At 38.8% G+C, this 20,712-nt stretch overlaps 4 protein-coding genes across 5 annotated transcripts in view; 3 read left to right on the forward strand and 1 right to left on the reverse strand.

Moving 5' to 3' along the window:
* LOC108613771 (uncharacterized) overlaps nt 1-20,712 on the reverse strand; it is a 37,374-nt gene that overhangs the window by 4,065 nt on the left and 12,597 nt on the right. The window lies entirely within an intron of this gene.
* LOC108612239 (uncharacterized) lies at nt 7,540-9,405 on the forward strand. Its single transcript, XM_018005117.2, has 2 exons — nt 7,540-8,310; nt 8,379-9,405. Exons 1-2 carry the CDS (start codon nt 7,892-7,894, stop codon nt 8,812-8,814), a joined length of 855 nt encoding a protein of 284 aa, XP_017860606.2. The 5' UTR covers nt 7,540-7,891; the 3' UTR covers nt 8,815-9,405.
* Nucleotides 14,580-16,893, forward strand: LOC108614765 (cuticle protein 8). Of its 2 annotated transcripts, XM_018009013.2 has the most exons (3): nt 14,580-14,766; nt 14,875-15,103; nt 15,223-16,893. In XM_018009013.2, the coding sequence occupies exons 1-3, from the start codon at nt 14,761-14,763 to the stop codon at nt 15,393-15,395; spliced, it is 408 nt and encodes a 135-aa protein (XP_017864502.1). In that variant the 5' UTR covers nt 14,580-14,760; the 3' UTR covers nt 15,396-16,893. The 2 variants fall into 2 exon arrangements, with proteins under 2 accessions (XP_017864502.1, XP_089323649.1); XM_089467523.1 differs by lacking the exon at nt 14,580-14,766 and having other exon boundaries at nt 14,808-15,103.
* Nucleotides 17,481-20,677, forward strand: LOC108614763 (uncharacterized). Its single transcript, XM_018009011.2, has 4 exons — nt 17,481-17,661; nt 18,442-18,574; nt 18,635-19,510; nt 20,040-20,677. The coding sequence occupies exons 1-3, from the start codon at nt 17,623-17,625 to the stop codon at nt 19,411-19,413; spliced, it is 951 nt and encodes a 316-aa protein (XP_017864500.1). The 5' UTR covers nt 17,481-17,622; the 3' UTR covers nt 19,414-19,510; nt 20,040-20,677.

Consider the following 20,712-nt stretch of genomic DNA (forward strand, 5'->3'; position numbering starts at 1 on the left):
GGCTAAATGCACACAAGGTATGTAATACTAATGGAGTAGAATAGAGTGTTTCAAGAAAAATTGATAGAACTTTTAGCTTAGACAATGATTTGCTTACATTAGCAAAATAATTTAAGTATATTTTTAAAATGAAATACATGTATAGTAAAAATATTATCTAAAATATATAATCAACATATGTAGATTGCAGCTTTGGCTTTATTTTTTTTTTATTTTTATGTTATTTATTTATTTATTTAAATCTACTTCTGGTCACATATTAAATTAGCTTTCAATATCAAACTGATTTGTCGATTATCACAGCACATATACAAACTTTTCTCGCATTCATTGACGATTGGCAATTAAAATTGCATTTTGCCAGCCTAGTTTATCAGATGTCTACGTGGCACGACATATGCCAGCTGACCCATATATAAAGACATATATGTATGTATATGTGCGCATATGTTTGTTACACAGCGAGAGTCGAATGTTGGTCAGTGGTGCGATTGTCAGATAGCCAGAGGCTGACTCTGGCTCTGGCTCTGGCTACCGGTTAAAGCTTAGTTTAGTTCGCCGCTGCAGTTCGTTGTTCAAGTCTTTCGTTTTTGGCTAGGCAACAACAAACGCAGGCAAATTAGTCAAAAGGCAGAAAATAGTTACAATTATATAAAAATCTAGTTGTAGTTAGCTATATACATATATATAGAGTTATAGTTATATATTTACATGTATCTTTGTGTCTATCCAAGTGCCAAGTGGGCGTTGCATGCTTGCCTTTCACTTTCTAACGCCACAGCTGACAGGATATACATACATATGTATATATATATATATATGCTCGTATAAGTTTATCAAACTGCACGATTATATAATAGACTCTGCCTAAATACTTTAATACAAAAAAATCTCTTGTCGCTTTTAATGCTTTTTGCTGAGCTCATAATTAGCTGAACTTTGCAAACAACTGCAAACAATGTTGTTTGAGCTGCTGTTGTTGTTGTTGTTGTTGTCTGAATTGTGCAGTTGCTGCTGCTGCTGCCTCGCTTGTTGTTCAATTGAGACATTATTCAATTTGTGACAGACGCGAGAAAATTTAACGGCCATAAAAATAACAAAAGCAAAGCCGACTTAAAGCGACCCCAAATTGTCAACAATTAAAGCCATTTACTTTGGCTATATCCCAAGGCGTTGCTGTTCTCGATTTCGGTAAGAGCCCAATGCAATGGGGCTGGGCACGACTGCAGGATACTCAGCATGAGTTTCAGTCTAAGCTTTGGATTGTGTAACTGGGGCATATTCATTTTAAGGGATATATTGCCTGGCAGAGTTAAGTATTTCTCCTCTCTCTTTATCATTGCCCATATATTTTCCATTTTTTTTTTCTCATAGGATCGGCCTCTGTCTATAAATTGGTCCATTTTCCATCTATTGCCGATTTCCTTCTCACTCTTAATTTTTCCATACTTCTCACTTATTTTCTTTTCTCTTTCTGTTGATTTCTTCTTTCTCTCAGTCTCTGTGCTCGTCTTTCTTTTTCTCAGCACCTTTGCATATCTTTCCTCATATATTTATCTATCTTAATCTCTCATCTCTCTTATCCTCTTCATTTCTCTGATCTCAATTTAATTCCTCCTCCTTTTCAACATTCTTATGTCTTTTCCTCTTGATTCATCGACACTCTCCAACCAATACACCCCAATTGCCCACCTCCGCAACAAACATTTGTTGGCCGATCTGCTCTTGCCGTTTAATGAGCACCAAAATTGTAAATTTAATTTATAGCGTTTGCAGCGCTTTTTGTCAGACGACAAATTTCGTAATTTCTGCACTATTTCATATTGAACAACGACAAACAAAACAAGTAAGAACGTTGCAGTCGGGCGTTACCGACTGCGGAATACTCATTCACATCCCATCAACAATTTAGTAGTTAAGTTTCGTTCTAATACTGTAGAATATACAGGTTTTTCCGATTTGCCACGCCCCAACTGGGCGTAGACACCTCATTTTTGGTCAGTTTTTAGAAAGAGATAACGTTACCCTAACTGCAAAGTTTGAATACTTACCCTAAAAAAATGTGAAAATTACAGGGTATTTTTCGATATGCCACGCCCCTAAAGAGGCGTAAAAATTATTTTTGGGGAATCGATAGAGGAGGCTACCAGTAACTCAACTATCCAAATTTGAAGCTTCTAGCTATTATACTTTAGGAGATATAAACTTTTGCGGTTTGCCACGCCCCCTGTGGGCGGACATATATCCGACAAATCTTTTTGGTCTTGGGTGATCAGTCCGAGTATATACAAAATTTGAGGTCTCTGCCATCAATAGTGTCCAAAATATAGGAGAATTTAAAAAATCACTATATCTTCAGGTCCGATTTGCCACGCCCCCAACGGGCGTAGACTTATAATTTATCTTCAGACTTTATAGAATCATACCATTAGCTGACGTGCAAAATTTCAGCATTCTAGGTTTACAACTTTAGGAGATACAGTTTTATCCGATTTGCCACGCCCCCAATGGGCGTAGATATATCCGCCATAGCTCGTGATCTTGGGTGGTCAACGCGGACCTACATACCAAGTTTCAGCTTTCTAGCTCTTCAACAAACATGATTTCTGGTATATCGGAAAATGCATTTTCCGATTTGCCACGCCCCTAGTGGGCGGATCGGGAAAATTTTAACACTTTATAAATCGGAGATATACACGAGTATGTGTTCCAAATTTCAAGTCTCTAGCTTCAATAGCGCCGAAATAGATTGCGTTCATACGGACAGACGGACAGACGGACGGACGGACAGACGGACAGACGGACAGACGGACAGACGGACGGACAGCAAGACGGACATTGCACAAAACCAATATACTGATTCACTTTCGTGAATGAGTATAAAAACCCGCTGCAGTTGTCGTTGTTGTTCTTCACGTTGTTGTTGTGTGTAAACTATGCCGACTCAGCATGGACTTCGGCTTGGTTGCATGTCAAAGGTGCATTAAACATGCCGCCAAGAATCGAAATCGTATCGCATTAAATCGCGTCGCGTCTATTTGAGTCCGGTTCTGTTCCATTTTTGTGGACTCGCTTTAATTGGCACCTCGACATCACTCACTCCATGTGTGTGCGTGTGTAGGTGCACTTGATAGCGGTGCATGGCTCACATTGCGTCAATTTATGTGACACGCATTTTGTGCATTGTCAAAATTGAAATACGCGCATTTGTTTTCGCACATTGTAACACGCTCGCCAGAACTGGACAACAAATGTTGCTGCTGTGCCCCAGCTGACAGCAGCAACTGTTGCAAGCAACAGCAGCAACGGCAGCAATTGCTGCTGTTCATGCCTATGAATAGCTATGGCTTTAAGCACGCAATGCGTTGTGACATTGAGTTACGCATGTTGGAAAATATTGAAAGAGATCTACTTTGCTTGAATTTTGATATCTTGGGAGATATTTATGCTATTGGGTTGGGGAATTTGTGGGGATATTTTTATAAGTATCAAATAAGTTGAGCGTGCACCTTTGAGGCTGTCTCTATCTCTGTCTGACACAAATTTGACCTTGAGTTGCTGCCCTTTTCCCCATTTCTGGCTCCCGATCTGCTCCAGATTTCCCCCTCTCTCTCTCTCTTGCTTCCTCTCTCTCTCTCTCTCTCTCTAACACACTCTCTCTATCTAGATCCCTCTATCTAAATATCTCTAAATACCTCTAGAGCACTTTTATTAGATCTCTTTTCATGCCTCTCGCTAGAAGATATGAAATAATATTTCTATTGATATTAATATATCTATAGATCTCTCTCTTTCTCTCTTTCTCTCTGTCTCTCTCTCTCTCTCTCTGTCTCTAATTTTCAAGATCTTTCTCCTTATCTCTTTCTTTCTAGTTCTTTCTCTCTCTCTCTCTCTCTTTTCTTCGCTTTATCCCTGCATTCTTTTCTCGTGATTTCTCTAATCCTTTCTCTAGATCTCTCGCTCACTCACTCTACCTCCATCTCTCCCTCTATCTCTCTCTCTCTCTACCTATGTCTCCCTCCCTCTCTCTCGGTATATAAACTGCTTCAGAAAGTCTTTAGGTAATTCAATCTGAATTCATTATGAGCGATCTCAACTCTCTCAACTAACTTTTAGTTTTTTCATTCAAATTTATTCAATCATATGCTTAAAATGCACTAAATAATTGAAAAATTGAAAATTTCTCAAATACTATTATTTCGCTTACGTAGAACACACATAAAAACCGCCAAAGCATGCGGCTAATGGAACCGCTTTTACTTGCACTCGCATTTCAATTTCATTTTCACATATACACATATATGCGTATGTGTGTATGTGTGTGTGTGTGTGTGTCTGCTGTTGCAATCACTGGCGCTGTAGCTGTAGCTGACCAGAGGCTGACGAGGCAAATGAAAATGAAATCAAAGCTAAAGACAAGCCAGAGCAGTTAATAGTGAAAATGGGGGAATTGAAACTGGAAACTGGGCCATGCGCGATGTGGTGAAGCTGTGCGCTGTGAGCTGTGAGCTCTTTGCTGTTATCCGTTAGCTCTTAGCTGTTGCTCGCTTGTTGTTGAGTGAGACTGGAACGTTGTTCGACTTACATAATCGCTAGAGATAGAAACAGAGCAAAGCAGCGGCGCAGCGCAGCGAGCAAAAAAAAAAAAAAAAAATTGCAATTTATTGCAAGAAAGAAATCTGGCAGACATTGTCTACACTCTGTCTACTCCTCTTGCTCCTCCTGCTGCTGCCAGGCCTCCACAAAACTCCTACTCGTTGTCTGGCTGACTATTTAGGCCTTTTGTCTGGCTGCCCGGCTGGATGGCTGACTGGAGCGAAGCGCGTTCGCAGTTTGGTCAGCAAACATGATTTTTTGGCATGTGGCTTAGTTTTGCTTTTAATAGACTTTGATTGCACAGTTTGTTGTTTGCTGTTTGTTGTCCCTCATGCCAGACGAACAGCAACAACAACAACAACAGCAGCAATGACAACGATTTGCATTGCAACATGGCGCCGCAGCATAAGTCATAATGCAATGGCACATTATTTGGCTCATTCGGGTCTGCGTGCCACTCGGCCGCTAAAGGGCACAAAACGAAAGACTTAGGCAACGAACTGCTGGCGTCTTAATTACGACTACCATAAAAAACTTGCGAATTTGCAATTGCGATGAAAGATGAGCATTGAGCGATTCTTGCAGCCAGCACCGGCCCAAGCGGCCCAAACAGCATTTGTGTAATGGGTAATTAAGCGACTCCTCATCGGCCAACAACAACAAGTTTTCCCACGATGACCGCCTGACTGCCTGACTCGCCTGCCCGGCTGTCTGGGCTACTGTGTGTGCACTCGTGATTTTTTATTTTTTTTATTTTGCTTTTTTTTAAAGCCCAAACAAACAGCCGTCAAGTACCAGAGGCCAATGATATATGCATTTTTCATGCCAAACAACAGTTGCAGGCAGCCAGTCGGCCAGCAGGCAACAATGCGACTCGCTTATAAATTAGAAGTAGTCAAAATAATAGCCATATTTCTTTGGCGGAACCCTCATACAAAAAAAGGTCAAAGCTGCACCAACAACAGCAGCAGCAGCCGTAGCAGCCACAACACCAACAACTACAACAACAACAATAAAATTGCAGCTGCGTTTGCTTTTTGCTAGATTATCATGACTCGAACTGTTCGATCTATAAGCAAGCATTATAAGCATCGCCTCCAGCTCCAAGTGCTGCAGCTAATCAGCTGAACGCACTTAAAGCGATTTCCATGTCCAAGGGGAAGGTATACATATATCTCTCTCTGTGTGTCTCTCTGTGTGTGTGTGTGAACAGGTGTGCCCAAGCCTCTTAGCCAAATTGGTCAGCAACACTTGAAATTATGAGATGAGCTTAACAAGCAAATGAAAAGGCAAAAAAAAAAAAATGAATAAAAAACTGTGTGCAAGCATGCAAAGCAATTAATGAGCTTTAAATTCGCAATGCTCAAATATTAGATATAAATAAGAAATATGCATATAATAATTGTATAAGTGCAGACGAAATTTGTTTTTTAAGGCGGAAATCTTTTCGGGTTGCAGCAGTCTGACAGATGATAATAGGACAGTTATTTAGTTATAGGAAGAGCGGGACTAGAGCTGGTCTTGATTATAAGAATATTATATATAATATGTATGATCATTTCGAGTAGTAGTCGGTCAGATGATAATAGTATGGCTATAGCAAGCGGGAGACTTTTTGGGATGTTCTCAAGTGTTCAAGCGTTCTCAAGAAATGCGAGTTAAATATGTGATATATATATATATATATATATATATATATATATATATATATATATATATATATATATATATATATATAAATGTATGTATGCTAAACCAAATTAGGCATTTATTGTTATTTATATAATCTAAAATAAGTCGAATAAGAGAGTTGAGGGTATAATAGTTATATATAAGAATATTTATAAAATATGGAGCTAGGCGTCATGAAAGACTTAAGCAACGAACTGGGTAGCAACGCACCTTATAAGCACTTGATCATATCCGAGTCGAGCTAAACTAGTACGTCTGCCAGCCTATGTGCTTACTCTTTTCATGTAATAGAATACTTAGTCAACTCTCTTTGACTGCAATTCAGTGGCTAAGCTATTGCGGCTGCCTACGTGATCTGCTGCCCCAAGAAGTACAGTGTGACCTACTCTTGCAAGCTATCAAATTACCCAACGAAGTCGATGCTGACTTCAATAGAGCCAACTGCTGAAAAGAGTGATAAACAAACCTAAAGTGAAGCGAGTATTACTTAAATTTTTTTATTAGATTACCTGCTCTTGACCGTCAGTTGTAAAATTTTATGCAACTAGTGCAAACTGCTATTAAATATCTCTCATAGAGTTGAGGTAGGTTATAAATTGAAGAGAACACAGACCATTAATGCGAGTTGTAGCAAGGGCTGAGCCGTTTCATACTAATATGGGAAGCTGGAACTTCAAGCAGAAGCTACAGAGCGAGCCAGAGTGAGGGTTTCTCTAATTTATATAGAATATACATATAAAATATATGGAATAAAATCTATAAAATATTTAAAATATATTGAATACATAGATTACATAAATTACATAGAATATAATATGAGGAATACATCGAATTTATAGCATATATAGAGAACATAGCAAAGAATATAGAATATTGAATATAGAATATAGAATATTGAAAATATATGGAATATATAGAATTTGTAGCATATATAGAACATCTAGAGCATATATATCATATAGAAATTATAAAACATATAGAGCATCTAGAGCCTATAGAGCATAAAAGGCCAGTAAAACATGTGAAACATATAGAACATATAGAATATATATACCCTCTCTAAACCGATCTCAACTCAGGTGCTCCATAACCAAATCATTTAACAATACAATCACACCTGACTCGCCCATGATATGGCCCTTGATTTTAGCCTCTTAACCAACTTAGGGTAATCTTGAAATACCAAACCCCATTACCTAAACAATTCTCTTTCAATGATGACGTCACTCGGTGACGTGCTTTTAGGAAGTTTGCAATTTGGCTGGCCATCAAGTGGGCAAATGGAGACCACAGCAACAGAGGCGTCTCAGTTGGCCAGTTCCACTTGGATGCGGTTGGCCATTGAAGCGCATAATTTGTGCGGAAATATGCAAATAAAGGCGAAGAAAAAAATTGATTTGTGGTGACAGACAGGCTGAACCTTTCGCCACTGATTGGGCCAGTATATAAATAGCCAAGAAGTGCCATATTTCACGCTTAGTATTTAGAGAAACGCGTGGATTAAATCAGCTGCGAGACGCGCGTGCCAATCAAAGAGAGAGAGAGAGACAGAGAGGAAGAGAAGGAGAGAGAAACATCGAAATTCAATCAACAGAAAACTGCAATGAAGAAGCGACAACGCACAAGCAAACAACCAAAAGCAACAACAACAACTTGGACAACAACAACATTTGACAGTTGTTGTTTAAGCTTCCGCATTACGTCGACTGCGTCGGCTGCGTTGGCACGCGTCAAACGGCAGTTGTTGGGGCTGCCAGTTCATCTGCTTTTGGCTCTGGCGATCATCTGCTCGCTCGGCGGCTGCTGCTCCGCTGTGGGCTATTCGTATGCGAGATTCGAGGGTCCGGTGGCGGGGCCGGAGCGTCTGGTCACCGTGCATGATGACTATGGCGGCGGCACGCACTCGGACTATGTGGCACGACCCGAATATAGCTTCGCCTATGGCATCGAAGACGGCGAGGCGCGCGTGCTGCAGAATCGCAAAGAGACGCGCAACGGGGACGAGGTGCGCGGCGTGTACAGGTAGGTTGTCCAATTGCCAGCTATGTCTGGCATGTCAGCGCATTATCATTAACGTCGCCAACACGCAGCGTAGTCGATCCTGATGGCACACTGCGCGTGGTCAAGTACACGGCGGACGATGCGAACGGCTTCCAGGCGGAGGTGATTACAAATGGTGTGGCCACGCTGCATGGCCATGGCAGCGAGGCGGGTGGGCCAGCTCATGTGGAGCAGCAGGTGGAGCATGAACACGACAACGAGGTGGATGATGAGGCAGACGAGGCGGGCGCTGAAGAGGAAGAGGAGGAAGAGCCACAGCGGCAGCATAAGAAACCTGCCAAAGGTCAATATAAAGTGCATGAGCATCATGGCGACGAGGGAGACGAAGGTGGGGAGGAGGAGGAAGAGGGCGACAATGAAGGCGGCGGCGATCATGAGGAATACGAAGGCAGCAGCGAAGAGGGCTACGAGGATGCCCACACGCAGAGCAAGCAGCAGGAGGAGGATGACAGCGATGAGTATTAGAATACTTGGTATTTTTGTGGTATTTAACTTGTTACAAATTATCGCAAAAAATAGACTAAGCTTTGTTACTAATAAGTTTTCTGTGTGATATATGAAGAAATTTAAAATGAATCATCTCCAATGCTCACATCCATTGGTATTTTGTAGGTTTGCAGGTGTGTAGACGGCGGAATATACCAATAAAAATACTTTAAAATAGTAAGGGCTACGAACAGAATGTATCTGGCATTTTAAGCAGCTAGTTTCAATAATTATAATATTCATTACTTTACTGCTTTGGTAAGACATAGAAAAAATACCAAAAATACCGAAACTACCGAAAATACCGAAAATGCCAAAAAATACCAAACATTCATTTGTAAAGGCAACACCTTTTGGTTTTCATATTCTTAGAAACACATCAGACACTGCAATTTAGTAAATCTCTTTAAGCTGCTTAAAATACCTTAAATATTATCAATATGCAAACTTATTAAAAATATACTAAAATGAAATACAAACCTACTAACAAAACAAAAATATACCAAAATATACCAAAACTAATTACCAATAAAAATACCTAAACATACACTGAAAGCAAGATTATACCAATTATCAATAATAAATATACTGAGAGGTCTAGTATCAATTTAAAATACATAAAAATGCCAACATTAATTAAAAGCTACTACCCAAAAATATGCAAAAATCAATTATGTGAAAAATACCAAAAATATACCAACAAAAATACTAAAAATACCACAAATTAATTCTAACCTATATAAATTATGGCATATTGATTATTGTTTAGATTTGATTCGATAGAAAATATTAATGGTATTTTTGTTTTAGACAGTAAACAAACAAACTTACATGAGCAAATATATTCGGTTGATTTTTTATAATCTAAAAGCTAATTGATATATGTGTCAGACTACTTTGTTGCCGCTGGGAATGGCTTTGCGTAATCCAACCAAGCTGACCAAAGAGCGAATGCTGCAGCTGCAGCTGTTGGTGGCAGTGAAGCGTGTGCGTTGCCGTTGCGTTCGATCGGAATCAATCAGGCGCAGCAGCCGTCGCAGCAGCAGCAGCAATCGGCAATTGCTGCAACTAGGCATCGTATGTGCTCCACTTGGCAGCCGAGCCAGCGCAGAGTCCATTTCGTCACTCGCTTAATTCATACGCGCAAATGCGCAAAATCGCATTAAATGTGCGAACATTTTTTAAGAGCAGAAATTGGAGGAGAGACGCAATGCAAACACAGAAATTGGATCAAACGACTTTTGTATGCGGTAATGTCGGCCGAAATGGCACTAACCAATTGACCAACCGTCCAACAGATGCAACAGGTGTAGCAGAAGGAGGAGGAGCAAGACGAGTTGAACAGGAGGAGTAGTGGAGCAGTGGAGCAGTTGAGCAGCTGAGTACCTGGCAGCGTGACCAAATGCAGTTAGTTTATCTCACAATTGAGTTGGCGACACAATTGGGCTGGCAGCCGTTTGGCATTTGGCTGGGCTTCGTGTGTGCCTAATTGACAAGCAAGCGCCTTATTATTGTATTTTGGCCAACCAAATAGTCCGCCAACAGCCAACGGCATCTCGCACTAATAGCATCCCAAGAGTGGTGCCAGCGCATTGCGCCAGCCAGATGAAGATTTATGGCGTGCCGCTTAGAATGACGCGCTGCCTCCAAAACTGGACAGCATGCGTTCGGCCAGACGTGCAAGAATGCTGCCAGCGAAAATGTTTTAATTAGACGCAGATGCAATCGGATAGGGCAGAAGCAGAATCACACGAAAATACGTAGGCAGCTCTGCTGGCGCGATTTATGCGAGCAATCCATGCAGATTTAATAACGAAATAAAACTTTGAAATAAAAAATCAACAAAATTTGTTTATATTTTATATGAATATATTTGAATATTTTATGAAAAAATTAGCTTGAGCTTTAAACGATTTTTTATGTTTTATTTAAATTATTTCTTGATGAAAATTATATATTGAAGAATTCAATAATTTTTGTTTTGTTTTTTTTTTTTTTTCAATTTTTTACCATATTTTTGTTAACATTCGAACTGTATTTAAATTGAAAAAATAAGAATAAAAAATTAATAAATAAAATAAAAATAAATACAAAAACATATAACAAATTTATAAAAGTTTAAAATATAAAATAAAATTATAAGAAAATAAATAAATAAATTCAAAATATAAATCGATTATATAAAAAAAAAACAAAAATATTTAAAAATACTGAATTTTTTATATAATTTAAATTAAAAAATATTTAATTAAAAATCTATTTATTTTTATAAAACTTTTTTTTTTTTTTTGTTTTTATTCAATTCAATTTTTATTCATTCTTTTCTTTTTTGTCAACCATAATTTCATATAAGCATTTCACGCTCTGAGTACATGTGTAACAAGCCCTTTTGTTGATAGAGTCTTACATTACATTTGGGAAATTGAAATTAAATAGCGAGCTTCCCCAAGGAAACGCAGCTCTAGTGAAAATGCAACGGATGTACCGTAATTGCCAGCAGCGGCTGAAAGGAAATGCCACATTACCCATACGCAGTGTAGTGCAACGAGAAAAAATAAAGAAAAAAAAGATAGATTTAACTGCCAACTCGAATTACATTTGGGCGCTATGACTTTGACGGCCTTTCTAAAAGCTGACCATTTGCATGAATGCAGATAAATCAATGTCAGTGCATAGCATAGACAGACAGACAGACAAGTCATTAAAATCAATGCAAAGTGCGTTTAAATGTTCAGCGAGAACCGACTGCAAAAAGCAATCGAACCATTGTCCAAACATTTTTGCGCTGCAGCGCATAAATCAAGATTAAAACTTTGTTCTACTTAGCGCGTGACGTTCGAGACGTGGCCTGAGATCGAGCTGTATGAAATTTGAATGCCAGCATATTTGTGGCATGCGTCGACAGTTGGGTTTGAGTAGCGCAGGTGCCGCAATTAACGCAGTCATCGAGTGTCTCGCCCCCGCAGCGATGCGAACAATGCAATGCAATGACTCTCAAACTGTGCCGCAGCATTTGTTGCGCAATCGCCAGACAAACACACACAAAGACAAAGCGTGCTCCACTCTGTTCAGCTGCTGACCAACTAACCAACTAAACTCCAAAGGCTCCAAATCGAACTCGCTTCCCCTCGACTCGCCGCCGCTCGCTCTTCATCATCCACCTTCTCCTCGTGCTCCCCCACAGGTTTGCTCTTCAAGTGCGATCGCGATCGTGACGTGGCCAACTTGTTTGCTTAGCCTCTGGCTCAGCATCAGCTGCATTGTTGTTGTTGTTGTTTGCCTACAATTGTTTGAAATGTTTTTTGTTGTTGGTTTTTTGCTGCTTTCGGTAAATGTGTCGCCTTTAAAGTCACTTTATGTAAGTCGATTCTGTTTTGCCTTCCACCAGCCACCAATTGAGCGCTTAGTGGAGTTCTCTTAGCCACGTCTTTGCTGAAATTTTCCCATCGTAGCCAGCACATGTGGCCGACCACTTGTGTGCTCTTTCAGCCAGAAGATATAATAATAATTTTCTGATATGTCATGCAAGAACATTTTCGTGCTGCTCTACGGCAAAGTTGATTTTATTTATTTTTTTAAATTTATTTATTATACTTTTTTTGCTTTGTCGTGGGCGTTGCAAGAAAATTCGAGTCAGCGTGTCCAAACTTTGACAGTCTAGGCATGGATAACTGAACGCCCCATGTGGCTAAACGAATTGAGCAAGTTCGATATGTCGAAGCTGAATAGAAGGCGCCAAGGCGCGATTTGTGACTCTGTCCCGCTTGGCCAACTCAACTCAATAATTATATTGATTAAATTTAATTACTGCCCAGATTAGCGACGCTTGACGACTTATTGATTAAACGAGCTGCAAGGCCTTGCAGTTCGTAAGCCGACTATAAGCTACCCTGTACTTGGATTTTCATTTGCCTCAATAAATCATTTCAGCTGGAATATTGATGTTGACTTGGGCTTAAGAATTTATTCGCCTAATTTAATTTTTTTTACTGAAAATATATTTTTATATTTATTTTTTTATATTTGTTAAAGTATATACAAATATGTATTTTATATTTTTTAAATATACATCTATACTTACATATATATTTATTTTATTTAAAAAAAAATTATATTCAAAATAGTTGTTCAATTTTATAAACATCATTACTTATTTATTTTTTTATTGTTATTACTTTTTTTAAATTTTATTTTATTTTGTAGAAAAAACAAACAAAAACATTGCAATCGGGCATTATCGACTGCAGAGTACTCATCTGCGGCCCAAACGCTGTCCATTTACCGATTTGCCACGCCCTTAATATAATTAATGGAGCGCGTCAACAGTAATTTAGTCGTTAAATTTGGAAGTTTTGGCTTTAACAGTGTAGAAAATACAGTTTATTGATTTGCCACGCCTCTCATTAGGCGCAGATTCACAAGCTATGTATATCTATATTTTGTTGGCAAAATTTTATATATTAATTTTAATTATAAAAATTGTATAAAAGTCAATATTAGAATATTATCTAATATTAATATATACTAATATAATTATATACTAACTTTTCTGTAAAAATGCTCTTATAATCACAGTACTATTTTTACCAGAGTTTCAAAATACATTCACAGTGGAATTAAAAGATTTTATTTTTCATTGCCAGAGTTATTACAGTTATAAGAGCAGCCCTTGGTTGACTTTAACTAGCCCTAACTCTGTTAAAACTTAACTGATTCAATGGCTTGATATGATTTTGATCATGCTTTGACCTCGTCCCATTTGGCATTTAAGAGAGGAAAAAAAAATACTAAGCTACATTATTTTGTAACTGTTGCATTATTATGAATATGGCGCAGGAAAAACTTGAAATTCTCTACAAAGAAAAGGCAATTTAAATAGCTACACATGAAATGTTGATTGACAACGAGCGGTGTTTGATATGCGTGCGACAACAGCAACAACAACAACAACAACAACAACAGCAACGTGAAATCAGCATAAAATGTAAAGAGTAAAACCAAAATATGCGAGCGTTTGCCAATATCGAAATTCCTGAGGCACAAACGCATGCAACACACACACACACACACGCACAAAAAGTTCTGTGACAAGTAATTGCGTCAAATATGTTGTTGCTGTTGCAGTCTTTGTTGTTGTTGTTGCTGTTGCTTTGGTAATTATAACGCCGCCACAGATATGGTAATACTATTTGGAGAGACCAGCGTCTATTGGAGCTATTAAAACAGCCTCCGACTGCGAGTCGTAATTACCGCAACCGATCAATAAATAAACAGCTTTGGCTTTAGCAGCAACAACAACAACAGAAACAAGCGTAGTAGCAGCTCTTAAGTGTCACTTTCAATTGCTGCATTATCTGTCCTTAACAGATACACATTCAACTGCCGAAAACCAAGTCACAAAAGCTAGCAACGCCTTCATGGCCCAAGCAATTGCCGCACCCAGCAGCAGCAGCAACAGCAGCAGCAGCAACAGCAGCAGCAGCAACAGCAGCAGCAGCAGCAGCAGCAGCAGCAGCAACAGCAACTGCAGCAACAGCATCGGTCTCTGCCGGCACATGCGTGGTCTCTATGACTCTGTCTGCAGCTACGTTGCCCACCCGCTGCCTCACCTCCTGCACCGCCTCGACTGCTCAAAGCAGCAGCTGCAACTCGTTGCTGGCGTCGACTTCGTTGTCGTCGTCACCGTCGTCGTCGTTGCTATTCGCTGGCATCGCCTGCGCGCGTATATAAATACTTTTGGTCATCGTTGCAGACATCAGTTCAGCTTACGATTTCGTGCTACAAACGGTCCTCCAAAGCGTCTAAGCCGTGCTTCAACACACACTCTAGCAAAAGTTGTGCCAGTTCAGTTTGATATTTTGCTACGAATCCTTCGTCCTTACTTGCTCGCGTCGCGTGTCGTTGTCTGTGCTCAATAGAAACAACATGAAGGTACGACAAATGATGAAAAAAACAAAAATAAAAATAAAATACAAAAAAATTATGCAAAGTCAAATTGTGTGCAAGGATTCATTTCTCCTCTGCCTCTTCTACATACAGTACTTTGCTGCCATCGCTCTGCTGTTCGCCGCCGTCCAGGCTGTGCCCATTGAGCTGGGTCACTATGGTCCGTCGCTGGTGCAGGTGCATCATGCGCCCGTGCTGGCCCATGCGGTGCATGCCGAGCCCGTGGCCTATCCCAAATACTCCTTCAACTATGGCATCAAGGATCCCCACACTGGCGACATCAAGTCTCAGGCTGAGGAGCGTGATGGTGATGTTGTGAAGGGTAAGCACGAGCAATAGACCCAAACAGAACACAATGACTTACGACACAAACTTGATGGCAAACAAAAGACTTGAACAACAAACTTGACATGGTCTAATCTATCTTTTAATTGCAACTAGGTCAATACTCGCTGGTCGAGCCCGATGGCTCTGTGCGCACCGTGGACTACACCGCCGATGACCACAACGGTTTCAATGCCGTCGTCCACAAGACCGCGCCCAAGATCATCGCACATGCGCCCATTGTGCACGCCCCCGTGCTGTCGCATGGCCCTCTGCTGCACCATTACTAAATTCCGTGGAGTCGTCGAGTCATAAAGGTGCTCCCACACACACTCAACCACACAGCCACAACTCACCCACACAGCAACAATAAGAATCAATATAGGAACAACAGGCAGATAAAACAGATCCATTGAAACAAGAATGAACAGAAAAGAAACAGCAGATATAAGAAAAAACCACGTTGTATGTAAGTAAATGTAGCTAAGAAGTTTTTAGTAGAAACGGGCGCCTTAGTGGGTGCCCGGCACCCGGCTGATCTGGCATGGCATGGACGAAGGAAATACGAACAAGAATAAAAAAAGGAAACAAAAAACAAAAACAAAAAGCGAAAAAACATAAACAAAAGCATAATGACTTGATCTTGCATGACAATGATGATGATGATGATAATGAGAATGATGTTGGCGAACGATAATGTTGATAATGTTTGATAGAAAGCGTTAACTGAAGCAGCAATGGCAGCAGCAGAGATCACAGTACACAAAGTTTTTCCACATGGATATATATATATATATATATATATATATATAAATATAAATATATATATATATATATACTTGCATAATTTGTATATTTAATCAATGTTTCATATTATGTTTAAACATTTAACAGCACGAGGCCAGCGAAGCTAACCAAACACAAGTGCAAAAGCGAAAGCATCGTCCGATCCGAACTTTTAGAACGGTTTCTTTATCACGAAACTAATTTCCTCAATTTTCATTTTCAATGCTCTACACTTTTGTAATATATTTATGCAACTCTGTCTCTCCTTTGCTCTCTCTATAACTCTCTCTCTCTCTCTCTCTCACTCTCTCACTCTACATCCTTTCGATGCCTGATCCTGTGCCCAAGCGAAGAACTGTTATGCCCAACACCCAGCTCCGCATTGTTTGCTTAATATTTAAGCAAATGGAAGCATTTTGTGCCATTTCAATTGGCGCACAGTTTGGCAAGCACTGTGTAATTGCCCCCCGTGCATATTTTTGTTTCATTCCATTTCAGTTAGATCCGATTCTATTATCAAAATCTCTGAGCCACATTCACTCACTGTCTCTCACTCACTGTCTCAACTGTCTCATAATCTCTTAATCTATCTCGCTCTCTCTCACTCTCTCTCACCCACATTCTCTTTTGTTATTATTCAACGCTCTCAATACTATCTCACTCACTCACTCACTCAGTCTGACACTTTTGTATCTAGTTTCATTTGTTTGCATTTAGTATTCTTCACAATTTGTGTGTATTGTATATTTATAAACAATTTATGCCGCTTAATTATAATACCAATCTATATGTATATAAATGTTAAACGAAAAATCACAAAAAAAAAAAAAAAAAAAAAAAAATCATTAAGTGTTGTCTCTGTTGATTGAAGAGGAAAAAACAAAGAAAACTCTCACATGTCTCTCACGCTCAAAGTACATTGAGTAATTATTTTATACAGCAACCGCAAATTTCTTGATAAACACGACAACAAAATGCAGAAAAAAAAAACAAAAAAAATAATTACACATTATTATCAAATTATAAAAAAAATGTATTAATAGAAAACTACAAAAAAAATGAATAAAAATCGAATTGAAAAAAAAAATTATACAATACGAATTTTTAATTTAAAATCTTAGCATTTGCAGCTACGAGGAAATATTAAAAATCCAATTGAAAAAAAAAAATTATACAATACGAATTTTTAATTTAAAATCTTAGCAATTTCTAATTTATATCAAAATCAAATAAGAATTAAACTCAAAATCTTTTTAAATACACTTTAAAAATGAAACATAATTAAATAAAAAAAAAAAAAAAAACATTTTTTAAGAATTTTTATATAACATTTATATAACTTAAGATCATTTAGAATATTCGTCAATATTTCGTAAATGAAGTTTACATTTATAAATATATTTATTCAGTTTAACATCTACAGAGGTCAAGTTTGTTTAGCATATTAGAAAAAATTATTTTCCAATTTACTTCTCTTTCTTAGCTTCTTTTTCAGCAAATTAATTTGAATGAGCCCGCTGAAATATATTTAGCACATTCACATTCTCTTTCTAATTGAGCTCTGGGCTAGCTCTGGCTCAATTATGTTTCGGCTGTTTGCCGATTCAGTCTTCAGTTGGATTTTGCCATTGAAAGTGCGCGCAACGTCTATATAGAAGTAATTGCTGATTAACCAAAGCAAAGCGAGTGAAGCTCTCAACAAATGTAATTTGCAGCTCATTAAAATTCACAATGGCAATTCTATCAAATATTTATCAGTTTTGGTTCTTTGTAAGTGCGTGAATATTTTATGAGAAATTTATTTTATTTGTGATGATGACATGCGTAAAGACGGGGAAATGATTATGAGATACGATATTCATAAAGTAAGGGAAATCTGGCTAAAGTTGGTTGAATATTATAGTAGTGGAAAAACGATATTTAGGCTGTCTACTATTTTTTATTACTATTAACTGATACTTGGGTACCTAGATAGCAATGAACTGAAATTGAAATTGGCCGATTCATTGGCTCAAAATAAGAATAGTTTTTTTTTTTAGCCCTAGTTCTATATTTTTTATTAAGTTTTGACTTGTTCAATTGGCTTAAGCAATGAAAGTTATTCAGCAGCATTCGTCATTCTCTATGAGTGTAAAAATCAGAGGTCTAAAATGTAGTATTACTACCTTTTCTTCAAGCTTACTTGTATCAAGGAACTAGAATATACTCTATGAATGTTAAGAAGGAAAGTCAGATATATGATATTCAGTATAAAGGGGAGAAAGATAGAAAGTTTCTCTCCAACAATATACGTTTGGTTTAGTTAAGATATTATCATAGATTAAATGTATATTCAAACAAAGGCCTCCTTTACAAATATAAGCCCAAAATTATGCATTATACACTTTGTAAAAGCCATCGATTTTCGTTCACTCTTTCCAATCCGAGACATTTCCCAAAGAGAAAAACTTATTCACTATCAAATCCACTCAAAGCTTTCCAGCTACTGCAAGCTTACAGATCCCGCTTACTAGCCAAAAAGTATGCACTAAACTCTACTCTCTCTAACAGTTGCTGATCGCAAAAGTATACGCCGCGTTGGCCACGCCAGTGGCAAATGGAAATGCAGCATACGAGAAGACAGCAGCGGAAAATTCGGGCGCGCAGAGCAAACTAAGCAACTACTTTTTGCACGATCCATACGGTAGGCTATGCATAGAGTAAGGCGAAAAGAGGTTTTATAGAGTATCTATTACCCATGCAGGACCCAATACCTATGCCTTTGGCTATGAGCTGGAGGACGCAGCGTCTGGCAATATACAATTCCGGGATGAGCGACGCTATTTGAATGGCAGCATTGAGGGCAGCTATGGGTACGTGCGACCCGATGGTCTCATCCAGGTGACGCGCTACAGAGCTGACGGGGACAGCGGCTATTTGGCACACTCCCAGAGCTATGCACCGGGCGATGAGCCAATGGACGCCGTTTGGCCAACGAAGCGTCCGGATATATTTAAGACACCGCACGTGATGCAGCCGGCTGCAAATGTGAGCTGGGATGCCAAAAGTCATTTGAATGTGAGCGTGGATCAAGTGCAGCATGAGGTGGCCAAGCAGCTAAAGGAGCAGCATGGCCTGGACTTGAATCACATCAACGTCGAACAGGATGTGCTGCAGCCAGCTGTGCTCGACATCGTCAATGGCAAGGCACCCCTAGTAAGCCAGCCCAATGGCAGTTTGGCCTTTGAGACGTTGCACAACTTCATCGACGAGGATCTGCCTCTGGTGCCGTTCGAGCTGCCAGCCGAACAGCTGCTGGGCCCGAGCCAGAGCAAATACACCAAAGCCAAGACCAATAACGATGAGAAGGCGCCGCAGACGGCAGCAACCACAGCTGCTGCTGCTGACTCTAGCACCACATTGCCCACGCCCCAGCCACTGGTAGTGAATGATGGGTCCAATGCAAGCAGCTGGTACCAGCGAATCATTCAGGCGAATCGTCGCGAGTTTCTTGAGCATTTACCAAATTTGAGCCAAGCCTGAGCAAAAGCAGCTGAAAATGTATCATAAATGTGGCTGCTCCACTGTAGCGCCAACAGCATTGCCGACACGCCCCTTTGCAGCGTCTAATAAGCATTAGGTAAGCGAGCCGGCACTAGATCTTTCACTTTTTCAAACAACAACAAAAAAAAAACAATTTTTCGAAGCGAGTTTTACTTTGCATAAGTAGAGCATTCCACAAGAATGCGATTAAAGCAAACAATCGCAAAGGCTTCAATTTACACTCGACTACATAAGACAGACACACTGACATACATATACATGCACCTATCTATCTCTCTCTCTCACTCTATGTATATAACTTCTTGCATTTATCTTCCGGGTTTTGGCTGGCGCACTGGCTGGCATCTGAGCCTGCGCCGCCTTTGAAGTGTGCCTCATGGCTGGCGGCTTTGCATCAGCTGATGCCTCAATTTGCATTAGCATCGTCGTTAGCATCAGGAAGACAAGTAATGCCAGTCAGTGCGTTCGAACGGAAGGAAATGGCCAATGCATTTTTAATTTTCTCACTTTTTCGCAGTTTTTCTTGCTTCGCCTCATGCATATTTAAGCTGATTTATTGTATTGTTTCTCTTCTTCTCTTTCTTCTTTTTATTGCAATTTTGCAGCACGCATGACACGCCGCGCCCGTCTTGAACGTTATCTCTGAATTGGTCTTCAGTTTATGCAATATGGCCAACAACAAGTTTTACTCGATATTTATACATTTCACATTTTACATTTAACATTTTTATGATTGGGTTTCTTTTTCTTCGCAGTGCACATTTATTATTGTTGTCCGTCGTGCATTCACTTTTATTGCGGAGAAATGATTTATAAATGCTTTGGCTACACTCACAGTAAACTAATGAATGATTGATGGCTGCCTAATTATGAAGAGCTAACCATATCCATGCTAATGCTTACTTTTAATGCTTATTAGATAGATTTCGGATATATCCCGTATATGTATAAATAAATATATATGGTTAAATATTAAATTTTAAATATTTATAGTACGAGTTGCTAGAATAAAAAGAGGCTTGTATAAAGATTGTTTATATTTTTGGAAAAAATTTTAGTTCGCAAAATTTTAATATTTTTAGCATTTTTGTACACCAAAGTACAAAATTTTATTGTCATTGACATCTAAAAAAAAAAAAAAATTTTTCATATTCATATATTTTTTTTTTTTTTTTATCTTTAAAAGTTAAATTTCAAAAACTTGATTATCACTTTTAGCACAAAATTATATAAACTAAAATTTAGAAAAAAAAATATATTTGTTTTATTTTTAATAAA

Source organism: Drosophila arizonae, chromosome 4, assembly GCF_054131065.1.
Source record: "Drosophila arizonae isolate 15081-1271.41 chromosome 4, UAZ_ARI_1.0, whole genome shotgun sequence".
NCBI classification, from domain to species: domain Eukaryota; kingdom Metazoa; phylum Arthropoda; class Insecta; order Diptera; family Drosophilidae; genus Drosophila; species Drosophila arizonae.